Genomic DNA, 16961 nt, shown 5'->3' with positions numbered 1-16961 from the left:
GAAAGCTGCCACATGATTTATAGATATGATCGACGCAAATGCTCTGTGCAAATTACCAAATATAGTAGTAATAATTGGTAGAATTATAAATGAGTTTGAAATAAAACAATGCTAATGTGTAAACCATTTTATTGGAGGCAGAATATGTGTTAACACTTATAACAATCTGTGTATACCTGAAGTTGAATTATAACCTATATACAAAATGATTTTGGAAATGTTTTTAATTAAGTCATTTTTATAAAATTTCATAATCAAACAATGGAATAAACTTTTAATTGTTGAGTGCAATTTTTAAGCACTAAATTAAAAACAATAGTATCAACATTATTTAAATAATTTTTCATCTGGCACGTATTTTAAATTACTTTATAATATGTTTTTGAATGCAGCTTTACAAGCACGCCATTGCAACATCAGTGTTAAAAATATTATATGATTAATCGTTACATTTTAAACTATATAAAAACGCAATTGAAAGAATATCTACAGCAAATTCAGTCTTCCTGTATACATTTGATATCTAAGTTTAAGAAAACTACGGATACAGCGATATCTAAAATTGACCAACGAAACTAGTTAATTGAATCAGGCGCTGCAACATTCATATCCAAAAAAGTAAATTAAATTTTCGCTTCTTATTTACAAGAAACTCACATCTTTTAGTTATTTCCTGGAAATGCAATTATAACAATTGGAGAAATTGCCAGTTCTTAATCGTCGTTTGAATTTAATTTACTTTTTGCAAACTTCCAATCTTTGTTAGATTTTGATACAAACTTGAATTTCAATCAATCTAAGTTTTTTTTACAAAGGCAATTAATGTTAACTATTTAATTTTAAAAAAAGATTTTGGTATAATTATTTCTGAACATACTAATATTGTCGTAGTTTTTTATATAAAGAGTTACTTTGTCTGTAATTATATAATTATGTACGTAACTATCTTATAAAATAAAGAACAATAACTTAATATCTTAATGTAATAGTTTACAAAATAACATTAAATGAACAGATACGGAAAATAATGAAATGTGAAATTAAATAATTGAATACGAAAATGAATTCTGTAAATATGATGTTCGGTGGAGTTATTGCAAAAAACTTGTAACATACAACCTCGCGATTTTGACAGAAATGTACTATATGTATTTGTAATAATTTGTGACCAAGGAATTTAATTAAAATATATATTATTGAAATTATAATTTGAGTATAATTCGCACTTGGTCAGTAGTTTTTTTAAATGCGCCCCTTAAATCTACGAAAGCAAAACATGGACGCAAACTGTGCACCTACACAAACGTAATATATGAAACTTAAACATTTAAATAATGTTCACTTTAAGTAAGATAGGAATTAGTCTTTTAATTACTATTTCTTTCTTACATTAAGGAAACATTTTACATATAACCTAATTTTAAAATTTAGGCCTTTATATATATATGAACACGTATTTAATTTGCAATAATAGACACCTTAACATAAACTGCGTTTTATTTACACAAGGCGTGGAATGCATTCGTACAACTTAAAAGTAACTTAATTATTTCTTAATTAAAATGAAATTGAATTGGTTTACGGACATAGATATAGTTACAACTCTGTTGAAATAGTAGCGACTAGATAAAACATCGTTTTTTATTAAACATTTATATTTATTATATCTACACATTCATCACTTTCGAAGCGTTGTTAACAAATAGTTGCAACATTTATCAACTAATAACTACGAAATTACAACATAGAATATGTCAAAAATAACCTGAAGAATTTAAGAAATTATTATGCAAACATTGACGGTCAACATTTTAAATATTGACTATAGCTAGAAGAGCTGCGATGAGCAACGTTAGTGACGCAATGAATTTGATAGCTTTGTCCGTGGTTCTAATATCAGCGGAGATGATGTCCACCCATTCCGAGTGGCCGGCTGCATTGCGCGTCCGCACTCGAGCGTGGAAGGTCGTGCTGTTTGGCAGGGGGCCAACCGTGAACAGCGTTTCTGCACATAATTAAAAAGTAGTCAACATAGTCTTTGATTTCTTATAAACTCTTCTCTTAAATATATTTACCATTGCCATTTTCAATGTCAATATCGAACAGCGAAGCAGTGTCCCATTCGGGAAGGAAACCCTCTCGCGCCGGTACTAGCTCAAATGAGTAACCTGAAATTAAAGTAATATTGTCAGTCGTAGAATTAAATAATAATAAAATGTATATCAATCAAATCATTTGTAAAGTGATCACCATACATAAATAGACTACCGTAAACTACTTCGCGCTATAGGATAAAACAACTCATTCTTGTACATACACTCATTTTTGTATCACATACTTCATCGTAACGCCTTTTTACTGCCTCTTCAGTCATACTATCTCTTAAGTTATGCTCGTTGTTTTAATATAAAGTGAATGCAGTATTTATACCAATAACAACAAGGTTTTCTGGATCGGGAGCTTTTTCAGATTCAAAATCCATATTGCAAGTGAAGCAGGTCACGTTGAAGGTTATTGTGCTCACATTGGACGCGTACACGCCCGCCTGGAACAAACAAGTATTATTTAGTACGATATGCCTAATTCATTATAATATATTTGTTGGTTAGACAGCATAAAATACTGGAGCTCTCTGTCCCTTAGGGAAGATTAAATAAAGGAAATCATGCTTAAGTGACTGTTTAGTGACTGAGTAAGACAGTAAGACTTACTTCATCGGGAGGATTTGGTTTATTGCCTTCAGTAACGTGGAATACAATCGAAGCTTCCCCTTTTAGATTCTTCGCAGTGCATTTGTACTCTCCGTAAATAGTTTCATTGTACATCCTGAGCACTAGAACAGAGACGTTGCCGCGGGGTGACGTCACCACCTAACAGAAAAAAAAACAAATTAAATTATGTGGTAGTTGACACTTGGTTTTACTTGGATTATGTAGTACATTACCATATCTTCGTCTTCAATTGGCTCTTCAAAACCATTTTCATATCGTCTGAACCAACGGAACGTTGGAACTGGGTGAGCAATAGCACTGCACGAAATATTCTTTCTGAAATTCAAAAGTCGACTGAAAAATTCTTATTTTTCTAAGTACAGAAAAGATATTTCTAAAAATATCCTGAGTTCTGAGGATAATAAGTTATCCAACAATAGTCTAAATATGTACTTTCTTCTTTTGTTTTAAAGTGTACAAAATTGAGTGTTCAATAAGTTTTATTATGTTTACAGACTTACGTTTCATTTAAAATTGCATACACTTCCTCTGTTCTATATGTTGATGTTGGATAAATTTCTTCTGTGTCACTGTTAAACATGATCGGTTTATCTGAAACAATAAATATCATCTCTCTTACGTCCATCATTAATATAATTTATTGTTGAGTTAAACTTATTGTGCTACTTACGCTGAACAGTAAGCTGTACTCGTTTGTCCGTGTAATATCGCAGAGAGTTTTGTGTAACTTTGCACACATATTCACCAGTGTCTCTATGATTTAGTTCTTTGATCTCTAGTTGATAATTATCCCTAATCTTCCTTACAACGTATTTCTTGGATTTATCTTTAAAATATAATAAAACGTTATTAGTAATATTGCAATTTTGGTCAAATGTACAATTAATGTATGTTTATTACCAGATAATACTTGAATATCCTTGTACCATTGCACAACAGGTTGTGGTTTTCCTTTTGCTTCACAATTTAGTTTGACTGATTTGCCTTCTTCACCTTCGAAGCTCTCAAAGCGATTTGTAATATTGACTCTTTCTAAAATGTTAAAGTAACTTTAACGTTTTGATAATAAATACTAAGTTGTCTTTTATTTTGGTGAACTTGCAAAATCTTTTTCATTTAGCGTAATAAATTAACTCTAACAGCACAATTTTATTGGATCTTAAGATTTTTATCAGATATTAAGATAATTTAACAAAAAACTAACCTCCTACTAGAATCTCAATAGTTTCATTGAGCTCGCCAGCTTTACAAGTCCAGTTGCCGCTGTCTTCGATCTTTAGGCTGTGAATTATGAGAGGCAGCAGGCTGTCATTCTTCTGCCTCTCTACGTACACCCTGGTGTTTGTGGTAGATCGACCCTCGACGGCTTCGCCGGAGGGCGAATACCATTCTAAGTTCTACAAGAAAACAATTAAAAATAGCAAGGACTACTATTATAGATTGAACCAAATTCAATAATAAGTCATGCGTAATCCTAGGATTTAATTTAGCACTATTAAACTGAACTGTAAATTAAAAAATCATTTATTTAGTTACTAACCTGTTGAAGATTTTTTCCCTTGCAGTAAATAGCTTTCTTCTCTCCGGCATTGTACACAGACGATCTTGCTAAAACTCGAAGACTGGGGGCGTCATCACTATCTTCCGCTGTTATTACTGTAAATAAATACATGATTTAACAAACAATTTGTTATTCACTTCATAGATACTATACTATCATTTTGTTATTAAACATTTTTATTAGAATATAATTTTAAACATGAAATGAAAAAAGATGAAACGAAAGTTGGCTTCTAAAATTTCTACTCAAAAAGTTACTAAGTTCTGTATACATATTTTCAGGAAACATTAAGAACACGTGAAGTAGTCAAAGTTGTACCTGAGTGTCAAGTTCGTAGCTGCGTCTAAACGCCGAGCAACTCCATTAGCAAATTGAACTTCTGAACACTCTTAGACATACGATGAGATTATATGAAGACGTTAATTTAATTAAAAGCTCCTTCCAGGTGACCTTGTATCAAGGAATTTAAACTTTTTCATAGATATGTTCAAGGTAAGCAACTTTAAAGATTTGAATAGCTTTCAACTTAATGAATGAAATCTCTTTACAACGTTTAAATGAGACTTTATTAGAAAATGAAATACGAAGGCGCTCTTCTTTTCCTTCTCAAAATCGTCTATCACTAGCATAAGTAATTTATCGTGGAACGAAGTAACAGTTCTGCGTATCCCTGTGGAGTGATAGAAACTTATTCACTGCTTTCCAAGGACTCATTGGATTCGTATTCTTCTGAGAAATTTTATTGGAATATGGGCATTTCGATTTTTTTGTTTGTAGAAGTCGACTTCTATGATCTTTGATTAAGTAACAACTTTATTTATATCAGACATAAAATACATTTGTTTCTTTTCTATTAAGACTTCGTTTAGGATTATCGTGTTTAGTTCAATTTATGGTAACCCGAGCACATAAAGAGGCTTACAGTGTAAAAGCGATAAGACCTAGGCATCCTTAGGATTAACGATTCACAAAGTGTTGTTGTTAAAATTCATTTAAGCAAACTATATACCTATTTATATTACATACATGTTATAGATTATTTTAATGCATATGTATGTGTTGTAATATATTTTTTGATATGTAACTTGTTTTCGTTGTCGAATTCTCCTTGACTCCTATGATTTGTTTGTGCGTATGATTAGTTAAATTAAATGGGCCTTGAAGAGTAGTCAAATCAATAAAATACCACAAACTTCTATTGCGTTAGAATTGGTTGGATTTTTGATTGTTTGAGTAAAAAAATCCTCTTTTTAACTTAGAAAAAGACTTTTACTAAATTATCAATTAAGTTTATTTAAAAATGTAGATAAATGTACGTTAAATGATCGGTATTTTTCTATTCATCGTTTATGCTACAAACAAAAGGATATTTTTATTTAAAAAAAATAATATGAAAGAGAAACGTCCACTGGATTTAAAACACTCCGAACACAAAAAGGCATACACCGTATTGTTTTGTTTGCTTATTGTTATATGCCAGCTTTAGTTCTGTATTGTAAAGTTTTGTCAATAAAGTTAATTATTAGATTAATTAATACAAAAATATAGAAAATCAATGAATACATTCTTATTTGATAATATCGTAAAAAAATGGGATCATTGAAAAGTTGAATTAACTAATTTGATATTCGACTATAGCAATAAGCAAAATGTGATGAATAGAACAAATTACTGAAATTTCTTCCATTACTGTAACAAAACACGATAAAACTCTTTGCTGAAACTGCTGCATTTATTTTTTGATCGTATTTAAAATTCATTTTCTCAGACTTCACTTCAATTTAACCAATCACTCATACACAGACGCGGCGCTAAGAGAATTTGCATTTCAAATTCAGTATATTGCATACATTGTTTTCTAAAATAAACAACTTAGACGATAAAAGTAGTGCATTGCAATAAATTTTATTTCAAAGATAAAATTGTGGTTTGTACTTGACCGAAGAAAGTAAGAATAGATTATGTGTAAGAGGATATGCTTAAAAAGGAAGATAATCAGATTGACGGCTGATAGAAATGCATGAAAGACCACCTAATACTGTGCTGACCCTCTATAGGGACAAGGACAAGATGATGATGACTTGACTTATTTCATATAACTTATTATTAATTAGCTGATGCTCGCGACTTCGCCCGCGTGAAATTCTAAAAATAATACAAAATGTAGCCTATATTACTCACAGATAAATTACCATTCTTATGGAAAAAGAATTTTTAAAATCGGCCCAGTAGTTTTGCGTGAATCAAATACATACAAAAATATAAATCTTTCCTCTTCATAATATTAGTATAGACGAACTACAATAGTTAAATACTTATTAGTCAAATAGTTGGTCATAAATAACCAACAGCAATATACTCTATCTAGTATTCAATGTCTGTAGTATGTTGGAAAAACGTTTATCAAATGACCAACCATACAGCAGGCAATAAGAGAATCTATTCACTCGCACCAAATATTATCTTCTACAAACATTCTCACATTTCTAATACGCTCCATTACAACTTATAGCAAAAACCAATTTCGTTCAACAATCACATCCAATTTCATTGAGAAAAAAATCTCGGCAGGTCGAAATAAGTGCTACGGATTGTACATCTATTGCAAAAGGATTTCAAGTTCTTAATCAATTCCGAAACTCGATTTTAGTGCTACGGAAAGTTGATTTCAGGTGTTTTTTTGGAATAAAGGTCCTGTCTATAATCAAGTCAAATTCTTACACGATTGTATTTATAACGCAGCATTCGTACAACATTTGAATTTTAGGCACATAACACGTTTTTCTCGTCTTTTATTTATTATCAGGACTGGCTGAATCAGTACTGAATACACCGCTTTAATACTCCAAAGATCTCTATATAAATCAGTAAGTCCCAGGTAATAAATATTTTGTCTATGGAAGGCACGCGTTGACCTTTCCTTATGTATGAAAAATGGCGTCCCATTCACTAACACTCTTAAATGATAGACCCTTTTGCATATATCAGTAACAGGGATTTAAACCTTACTTTAGTAATGCTAGTGCATAACATTAAAAAAATATGTAAAAAAAAGCAGTAATTTCTAGTTGATATTTTTCCACTTATGTATGTTTATGAACAGCCAACCCCGTTGATGCTTTTTTAATCTCTGTTAAAATATAATATACACGCCTTAAACAAAACAAGTAAATAATTTTATTCAGTAAAAGACAGACATTATGTTTTTCTTTACAACCACAATGTACGGTACGGTACGTTCGTAACACTTTTGGGATAAAAAGGTCGCCTGAACGTAAGATTATGGCTTCATCAATTTGATATTCTCAAGAAATAGGATCCATTACGTTCGCCTTGGATTTTATAATTTAATATTTTGTAACATACCTAAAATTTATAAAACCCAGACTTTCTAAGGATTTATTTAGCTTTTCTTTTAAATTAACCTTGAAGTAGTAATATGAAAGTATTTCGTAATACGTTATTAAACCAAATGCCACAACAAAAATTCTACATAAACAAGTTATCTCCAAGTTATTCGACACAAGCATTAGCTATCTCAGTACCAATTTGCTCACAAGTATTAGAATCAAAAAATATTTTCATAAAAGTATCTAAACTAAATATTAAATAGGTCAGAGAATGTCAGAAAAACAGTTAAGTTATTTTTTCGTCGTTACTTATCAGAATCCAATTACTTAAATTTTTATCCGCTATAAAGGAACCTCGAGTAATTAGTAACCCTCGGAATTATGGCCCATGGGCGTGTTTTATTACGTACCATTGGATAAACAACCTTCCGTTTGCCAAACTGGTGAAAAACTGAAGTTTTTGCACGTTGCCCATAAAGGTAAATTATAAGCGGTGAAATACACAACAAAAATACCTTTATACATATGTATGTAAACAAAAAGATTTATTGTAAGGTAGTCTCGAATACAGAATACCCTGTTGTATGAAATGTTTTTTACGATATTCGTGCCAATGCGTAAATCGTCACAAAACACCAAAAAGGTTTAGTTAATAATAAGAAAATAGTTAAGAAAATTCAGACGGACTATGCAACGATAAAGCCACAAGTTATCTCCTTATCCCTTAGGTTCACGGACATTTTTAAACACACCTGGCTTAATTACTGTAACAGTAAATATATTATAAACATCAAGTTATTGCGGAACCAGTTATGGTGTAACGTCTCTCGTACGTTGCAAATGATAATAGATTTACAGCACCGCAAGTGCTTCATCCGATTACAGAGAAAAGGGTCTCCTTATCATACTCGTTGCTCCAGCTAAAGAAACAACGTGTCTCTAACACGTGACATTAGTATGATAATTCAATTATTTTCGAAATCCTTTTTAATATCATTTAATTACTGTGTTTAGATAACATTGCAACGTACGCTTTGCAAGTTGTAGAAAAACATTATTTTCTATCAAACGCGTTCAACATTCACATCTTCAAAATTCAGCAAAACAAATAAAAGAATTTATGTCAGCTTTATTGACGGTGTAATTTTTTGAACATAAATGTCTATTACAAAGGCCTATTAAACAGACGAATTTATCTGGTAAATTCATACTGGGTAAGTAATAACGTCGTAACGAGGCAGGCAGATGGCGCGTCTTCTGCCGATGCCGAATACTGCATAATGTGCCCTCTTTCAATTCCAAACACTCACAACTCTCGCAGTTCAGACCGTCATTTTCACAATCACGTTTAATTTACAGCTAACAACAATTTGGGAGCAACGCTACACTGTTCTATTGTTATTTCCATAAATACAAAGCTCCGCCGCACAACGTTATGAATTCGAAACAAACGTTTCCTGTACGTAACAAAATTGAAATGAATTTGCCGAAGTTGGAAATTAATTGATTGATATTAGTATTAAACCTTTTGCTTTTGTTACTTTACAAATTAGACTTTATTTGTTTACAAATTCGATATTAGATTTTAAATAACCTTAATGTTTTTCCACATTTTTCGTTGTAACCTTTAAAGGTTCTTAAGGACTTCTTAAGAAGTCAAAAATCACTTGTTGGAATTGAACAGCTGAAAGTCATCGAAGTATGTACACCATTCTTCATTACTGTAATTATAACAACTACAATATTAACACTAAATGTACATTTCAAATCACTTTGTATGCCTTTCTTTATGTAACTAACATAAACGTATCTATGTACTTTTTTACATGCAATGGCTTCACAATTTGGATGTACGATATAGTTTATAAAGAGGATTAATAGATTAGAGTCATGTGACAATAGGAATTCTACTCCCTACCCAATTGTACTAATTACTTCAATGAACACTAGAAGAAAGCTATTGAACACTGGCACTATAATTGCAGGTGAACTAAGCGTTAACTAGAAGTTTTAGAAATGTTATAGGAAATATTGTACGTGGAGTAACGTTATTGAATTTGACGAGCGAGGGCAGCAGCAGGTGCGATACTGCTATTAGCTTCCTTGAAAATATTCTTCAAATAGCATATTGAATTTCATGGCATTTTAATGTAAGGTTTTAAAATTTATTAGAAGTTTCGATAATTTTTCTGTTACTGTTAATAAAATTGCTAACAGCCATGGTTTATAATCTCATTGGGCATATTGTGTGCTGATAAATTGTAAATTTCTAGAAATAATAGAGAAACAAATCACGCCACATTATGACGATATATAATGTTTTAGCTACCATAATAGTAATAATTATAAATTCCAATGTTTAGATAAAGAGATGGATGGATGTTTGTTAGTTTGTACCCTTTAGAGCTAAATGGATTTACATAAAATTTGGTATAGACGTAGAGGAAAGTCTAGAAGAACACATAGGCTACTCACTATTGTTTGTTTTAATTCAACGCAGACACAGTCGCGGGCGAAAGCTAGTAAAAGTAAAAAAGTGTAATTCAACGCTATTTCAATCTAATCATAACGTAATTCATAAAATCTTAAATAAATTTTGATTCACGTAAAATATTTCCAACGTCCAAAATAAACACTCGAAATGTATTCCAAAGAAACATTATTAGCCACAAAAGCTGCGCGCTTGCTGTGGTTAAAAGATAATACCTCTTGCAGCAGTAAATTTTAAAGAGCACAGAATATTTTGCAGTGTTGGATTACCACAGCGTATTGTTCAATTTGAATAGATACAAACAATGTTTAATTCCATTCAGTATTTTAATACCATTCTGTAACATATTACACTAATATTATAAATGCGAAAGTTTAGATGGATGGATGGATGGTTAGAGTTTGTAGCCTAAACGGCTCAACAGATTGCAATGAAATTTGGCATAAATACAAAGGATAGTCTGAAAATCACAAAGGCTACTTATGCAATCGAAATCAAATACTAAGATTTGAACTGAAACAGTCCAAATGAAAACACCTACTAAACATGAAGTTGTTTCAATTAGTTTTTCAATCAATTATACGCAAAATTACCGTTTAATCTACAAAACGATATATACAAACAAATCTATTTTTAACATGACAATAAAAATAGGTCTTGGTAATTGTAGTGTTGCTAGTCGCAGTCATTAGTACACACATTAGAATGATTACGAGAATTTGCATGGCATATTGTATCGCGTAACACGTATCAAGCTGATGTCGCATCGTTACAAAGTACCCTTTCAATCTAATTGCCACTTAATACAACTGGCATTAAGCTACTCGTGTTTGCTACAAGCAGAGAAGTTAAGCTAGCTAGGGTAGAATGCCAAAGATTACATTTCTCGTTTGCCAGACTGATATTTTCCTTTATAACGATAATTATCATAATCGATTATCTAAACTGAATAAACACTTTCCACTTAATTGTATAAAAAAAGAAAAACCATGTTAAAACTCTGCCTATTAGAACCTTGACTATACTTAAATAGATTAGGTAAGAATAACTGTTCAACTGAACCTCTCAATAAAGTCACTTAAATTGCTAACTAAACTGTTTCTACTTCTGTAAAATGTTGGCCTCATTCCATACAATATATTTCTTATAAACTGTCTTGAAATATTATTGCAATCTACTTTGAAGATGGTTTCACATTTCATCTAGCTATAATAGATAAATGCGGAGAGAAGCGATTGTTTGAGATTTAAAGACGGCAGACGGGCCACGGGCGCCGCGTGTGGCGACGCAGCGTCGCCTTCGCCCGGTGACGTCACTACAAGTCTCTTGTAGGTCAGTGGAGCGGGAAAACAGATAGTCCCTGGATTCAAGGTTGTTATGTTAGTTTCAAGGAAGTACACCTATAGAAGACTCGTGTCACATTTACTACAAGTAAAATATCTATTTTTATAAAGCTCAATTGATATACTTTTACAAAACTTTATAGCACTTTAATGATTTATGTCAGTTCAAGAACGTTTATCTCAGACAAAATATGCACTCTTTAGTATAGTTAGTTTATTTATTTAATTAATTTTGCACTACAATTAATTATAATTATGTAATTATAATTATGTAATTATGCACTACAATTACTATATATATATATATATATATATACTTAAACTATTCTAATACAAAATTTGTGCAATGACGGCCTTATTGCTGTAAGCAATATCTTACAGGCAGTTTTTATGTTATTTTATTATTCTGCTACTTTAAAATGTTCGTGAAAACTCTACATTTACTAACGCAAAATACCAATGTATTTGGTCCTATGTAAGTGGTCTATATATTCACCATTCCATTATTATCATAATTCAATTATTCCTAGTCTATATTCTGTATTGTACCATGTATTATAAATGTCTCGCAGAATACGCTTCAAGTAAACAATACAATCAGATACGGACTAGAGTAGTCAAATACTTGACCAGATTGTTATCGACCCTTCTTTTATATAAATAATATAAAATAAGGGTTGTATTATATCTCTATAGATATTCTTTAAGTACAAGACGAAGAAATAGATATAAATTTTTAGTTTTTTTAATGTAATAAAAGAGGGCAAACGAGCGGCAGTGATACAGAGTTGGTCAACGACGCCCATGGACATCCGTAACACCAGAGGAACTATAGATGCGTTTCCGGCCTTTGAGGAAATTGTAGGCTCGCTTCTTGAAGGACCCTAGGTCGGGTTCAGATATAAGTGATGACACACTAAATGTTAAACCGTTCTATTTTACTTTTTTCATAAAGTCCATGTTATGCATTGGGCTATGGACGTCATTAAATTGAATCCGCCTTATAATAGGCTTAAACTTTACAAGGTGAAAGAGTTAATACCATTAGAAATGTTTCCGCGTAATACGTACCACTCAACTTAATGATGGAATTTGATCTGTTTGTACAAAACAATAGTAGGTAATTACCAAGTAGTGTTTATTTTCGTTATTTGTCAAAGATAATGAATACCTTAGAATCATTGGGAATCTGATAAAAATATTATAATGTAGTTAATCGTAACTTAAGGTAAAAGCATCAAAATTATTACCTAATGATTAATTATAGGGTTCAGATAATATAACGTTTAGTACAATTATAATGGTTTAGTAAGTAGTTATAAAGGATTTTAAATGTTTGTTTGCAAAAAGATGTAATGTTTTTAACAAAGCTTGAACATGGATTTTGAAAAATACTGTAATGTCTTAATTATTAAATAATTACAAGATAATTTTTGTTCAGAAATAAAGTATAGGGCCTTAGCTTTGTTGTAGAATAAAGGATATTTACAGTTCACTATATAAACTCGAAAATATTTCAGTTCAAAGTTCGAAAGTAGAATAAATGTGGAAACAGTGCCAAATGGCGCAACAAAATATTTTTCTCTGAAACTCTTTTGGCATACATATTACAATAATAGATTGCAATAAATTTCTGAATAGGTCAAATTTCTAACATAAAGTCTGATATATGGTGTAGAGATTTTCGGTATAATTTTATCTTTGCTAGATTTTCGATGGGCAAAAAATGGCAAATACATTGAGAATTTTTGTGAGAATATTTCTCTTTTGTTAGACAAAGGCAGTACTAGGCAATCAACTGCTACAAGTAAATTCAATTCAGTAACAGAAGCATCAATCCCGATGTCGGATTAACTCGATGGAAAAGCTTCTACGGTACAATGGATGCGCGCCTACGATATTTCCTTCCATATTTCTTTTATGTATTGTTGCTATCATTTTTACTACATTTTCATTACTTATAGTATTAAGGATTATCATTAGATACATTTACTTGAGTGAAATTTAATCTAATTTGTTAAATGTTGTGCAGTTAATTAGATTACTATAGGTTTTGTTATAAACCTAATTATTAAATTTCATTATTTCGCATTTGTCGTTGCTATGAAAATTAAGGTAAATCGTTAGGACAAACAATTTATTAACACAACGTATGTAAAAATAAAACGAGGCGTCTGCGGCAATTGTATTACCCAGTCAACTGTAAAACTGAGATTGAGGTCAGACAATTCATCCCTCGCGCGAGGGTGCGTCGGCGACGGGCTGGCGCGCCCGGCCGGCGCCCGTGACGTCACGGGCCAGATCGATGCCAGCAGATCATCCTGTCGTTGGCAACTATCCTGAAGATGCGCAATTTAGAAAATAAGGTAATCAATACCTGATATACTCCGCAAATTCTTTTAAGAGAATATGCGATACAGGGACCGTTTGCTTTAAACGTTCAAGTATTTTACAAGTGTCTTTGCGCTTCACTAACTTGCACCTTGTCACAGTTTTACTCAATTAGATAATCAAAGTAAATCAGTGAGAATCAACGTGATAATTTGTAAAAAAAGAATTATCATTGAAATTAAGCCAAAACCAGTTTCTTTCTGTCTCATTAATATTTGCTGATACGGATAAAATTCCGACATTTCTAAATTAGGTACATAAGTTTACAGCTAACCGTTAAAAACTAAACATGTTAAATGTAACAGTTTATAACATACTAGCTTTCGTCCACGATTCCGTCCGCGTGGAATGAAAAGAAAACAAAAGTGAGTAGCTTTTGTGTCCTTCCAGACTAACCTCTACATCTATACCAATTCCATCGAAATCCGTTGAACCGTTTAGGTTGCAAACTATAACATATCCATCCATCAATCTAAACTTTCGCATTAACAACATTAGTATGCAAATGATTCGTATTCCTGATAATGTATTTGAACCACATCATATACCTTCCATAGTTGTGGAAATGTCGATGTAGTTAGTTTAGTACAAACTTTGCATGAACAAGGTATCTATATGTTCGTAAATTCGGAACAGCAGTATGATGAGCTACAAGCCACAGGCTTCCAAGTTTACGGCCTTGTATTATAAGATAACTTACAATCTTAGAACAAGGTATGCTAAAATGTAATAAAAACTTCCTAAAGCAAAACTTGAGAGAACTTACTCACTATAGCGGGTAAAGTTCTATTCGAAAATAATAGTACAAAATTTTATAACATTAAAAGCATTCAACAACTTAGTTAAAACAAAATCATGTTCGTTGTTTATTTTGCAATTTTCTTATCGAAATTATTACACAAAGCGAAGCTTATTGGGTGTTTAATTCTATTTGTTTGTAAAGTGAAACTACAATTTGTTTTAATCCTAGTATATACAAACAATCAAACTCATCATCTCTATTATTTTAATATAATTACATTGTAACTTTAATAATTCTTGAACCTCAGTTGTTTTATTTGTATTTTTTCTAATAAAAACTTATTTGTAATAAACTAAACAACAAACCCGCAGAGTTTGTTTAAAATTATTTGATTATATTAAGCCAAATGCATACAATTTTGGTTGTCGTGTTCGGTTCCTCGAATGCCAACAATTATTCCTAATTAAAGGCGTTGTGCAGATACTGGCCGGACGAGCGCTTTCCACGCTCAATGTTTATTAATGTTAATTACGTCCCGCAGGAATGGTATAACCGCTGCCAGGAATCTTATTTGTCGAGCAAGAGCCAATATTATATGAAATGCTTATACTATCGAGCCAGCTTTACCTTGTTATCATTAATTTGTATCCTCATATTAATGCAATTGTTTCGTCAGTTGTTATTGTTTAATTTGACAAATGTTGCATGCTATTTAGTTTTAAAGACATTCTTGAGTGAATTAACTCCCCATTGTGTAAACATATGTCCTTGGTGAACGACACCAGCGTCCCCTGTGACTACATCGTTAAACAACACGTAAACATTATTTAACTATGATGGAATGCAACACATAAAGTTCATGTTTGTGCGACCTCAATAAGAATGTTATATTAATTATATAATTAAATATTTTCATACTTTCTAGACATATACCAGATAAAACATGAGTTAAGCCATTATTAAATTATCATAGATTAAGTATATATTGCGAAAGTTTAGTATATGGTAGAGTTAATGGGGCGAAATGACTGTTAATTTTTGAACGATTAAAGTTGCTGGCAACTAATAACTATTAAGCACTGGCCGAATATGCATAGTGCATGATAGATGTCAAGACGACGATAGAATGACTGACGACAGTTGTCATTGAATGGAGGAATGATGTGCTTTGTAATATAAAATCAATTGGTTAATCTCTGTAAATGTTTGCTACCGATTAGATTGTGTTGTGCAGTTTTCATTTAAAATGGTGGTTAACTAAGGATGGTGCTTTTAATGATACGCGATTGCTATTTCATTATCTCCGACATGCTCTCGCCCACAATATATTATAGTTACCGTGTATATGATCTGCCTTCGGAATTAATTCTACAAATCGCTCATCATTCTTACAAAAGTATATAAATTTAACTTTTTAGGCAGCCTATTTGGTAAAGTAAATTTTCTTGCATTTCACATTTGCAAGATAAATGAAATATGCGACATAAGTCTGAAACACAACGCGTACAGTGATTTATGAAACACGTTTGCACTGAATCTTAAAAAGCTTAATAAACAAAGGTAATAACTCAAGTCAAAGCGACTCGCTCTCGCAAGCTATATGAGTATTGTTCGGAAACTAATTTACATTGTATTCATACAGAAGTATTTTCATTATTAGTTCTAAATAAAATATATTCCAACCGTATGTATCATACATGCTGATTGGAAATGAAGTTTTAGATAGTCCCTTTGGTTTTATTATACATACTTCACTTGTACGTGGTCGGATTTTAGATGTTTTATCAAATTCATTGGATATAGTTACATTTTCTTTCCTATACATCATACTAGTGAGTTTTATCTCTATTTTTTAGAGTGACTTATTAGCTTTTGCTCTATCAGACGAAACAAAAATTATAGTAAGATATGAACCAACAAATCAAACTACTAGCGAAGCATTTATAAAGTATGGTAGTAAATTTCGATTTTAAAAGAAGGTGAAAGATATCCTGTTTATAGGTTTTCAGTTGAAAATGTCAAAAGCAAGGCAGGAGGACCATTAATTTGAGGCAGCAGTCCCGCGGCGCGCGCTGCCAAAAACTGTAATCGGAGGTGTGCGGCGATAAATCATTGTCTTGCACCTTACAATACCACAAGTTATAGCCGCTTTATACGCGACGCTGGATTTATACAACATGAAATGTACACGTCCAAAAAGTTAAAAGAAAACAAGCATTTCATTAAAAGTTATTAATTTCAAAAATCAATAGTCCAATTGCCTATATTCCTTAAAATACGAACAGAACAACACGTTCCTCGAAAAAATTAAGCTGTTAACGCTACAGGAGGTCAAAATAAAATTCTCATAC

The 16961-nt window shown here is 31.7% G+C and overlaps 1 protein-coding gene across 1 annotated transcript in view; it reads right to left on the bottom strand.

Moving 5' to 3' along the window:
• Positions 1-1022: 1022 nt before the first annotated feature.
• LOC106106536 (neural cell adhesion molecule 1-like) overlaps positions 1023-16961 on the bottom strand; it is a 30004-nt gene continuing 14065 nt past the window's right edge. The window contains exons 2-11 of the mRNA XM_013287134.1: positions 4273-4388; positions 3937-4129; positions 3633-3764; positions 3403-3558; positions 3233-3323; positions 2945-3047; positions 2712-2870; positions 2431-2545; positions 2076-2168; positions 1023-2005 (exon numbers count right to left, since the gene is read on the bottom strand). Coding sequence (XP_013142588.1) covers positions 1812-2005; positions 2076-2168; positions 2431-2545; positions 2712-2870; positions 2945-3047; positions 3233-3323; positions 3403-3558; positions 3633-3764; positions 3937-4129; positions 4273-4388 — 1352 coding nt within the window. The 3' untranslated portion in view covers positions 1023-1811. The remainder of the gene's footprint in view (positions 2006-2075; positions 2169-2430; positions 2546-2711; positions 2871-2944; positions 3048-3232; positions 3324-3402; positions 3559-3632; positions 3765-3936; positions 4130-4272; positions 4389-16961) is intronic.

Source organism: Papilio polytes, unplaced genomic scaffold (genome assembly GCF_000836215.1).
Source record: "Papilio polytes unplaced genomic scaffold, Ppol_1.0 DF822178.1, whole genome shotgun sequence".
Lineage (NCBI taxonomy): Eukaryota > Metazoa > Arthropoda > Insecta > Lepidoptera > Papilionidae > Papilio > Papilio polytes.
This window is presented reverse-complemented; position numbering and strand designations above follow the sequence as displayed.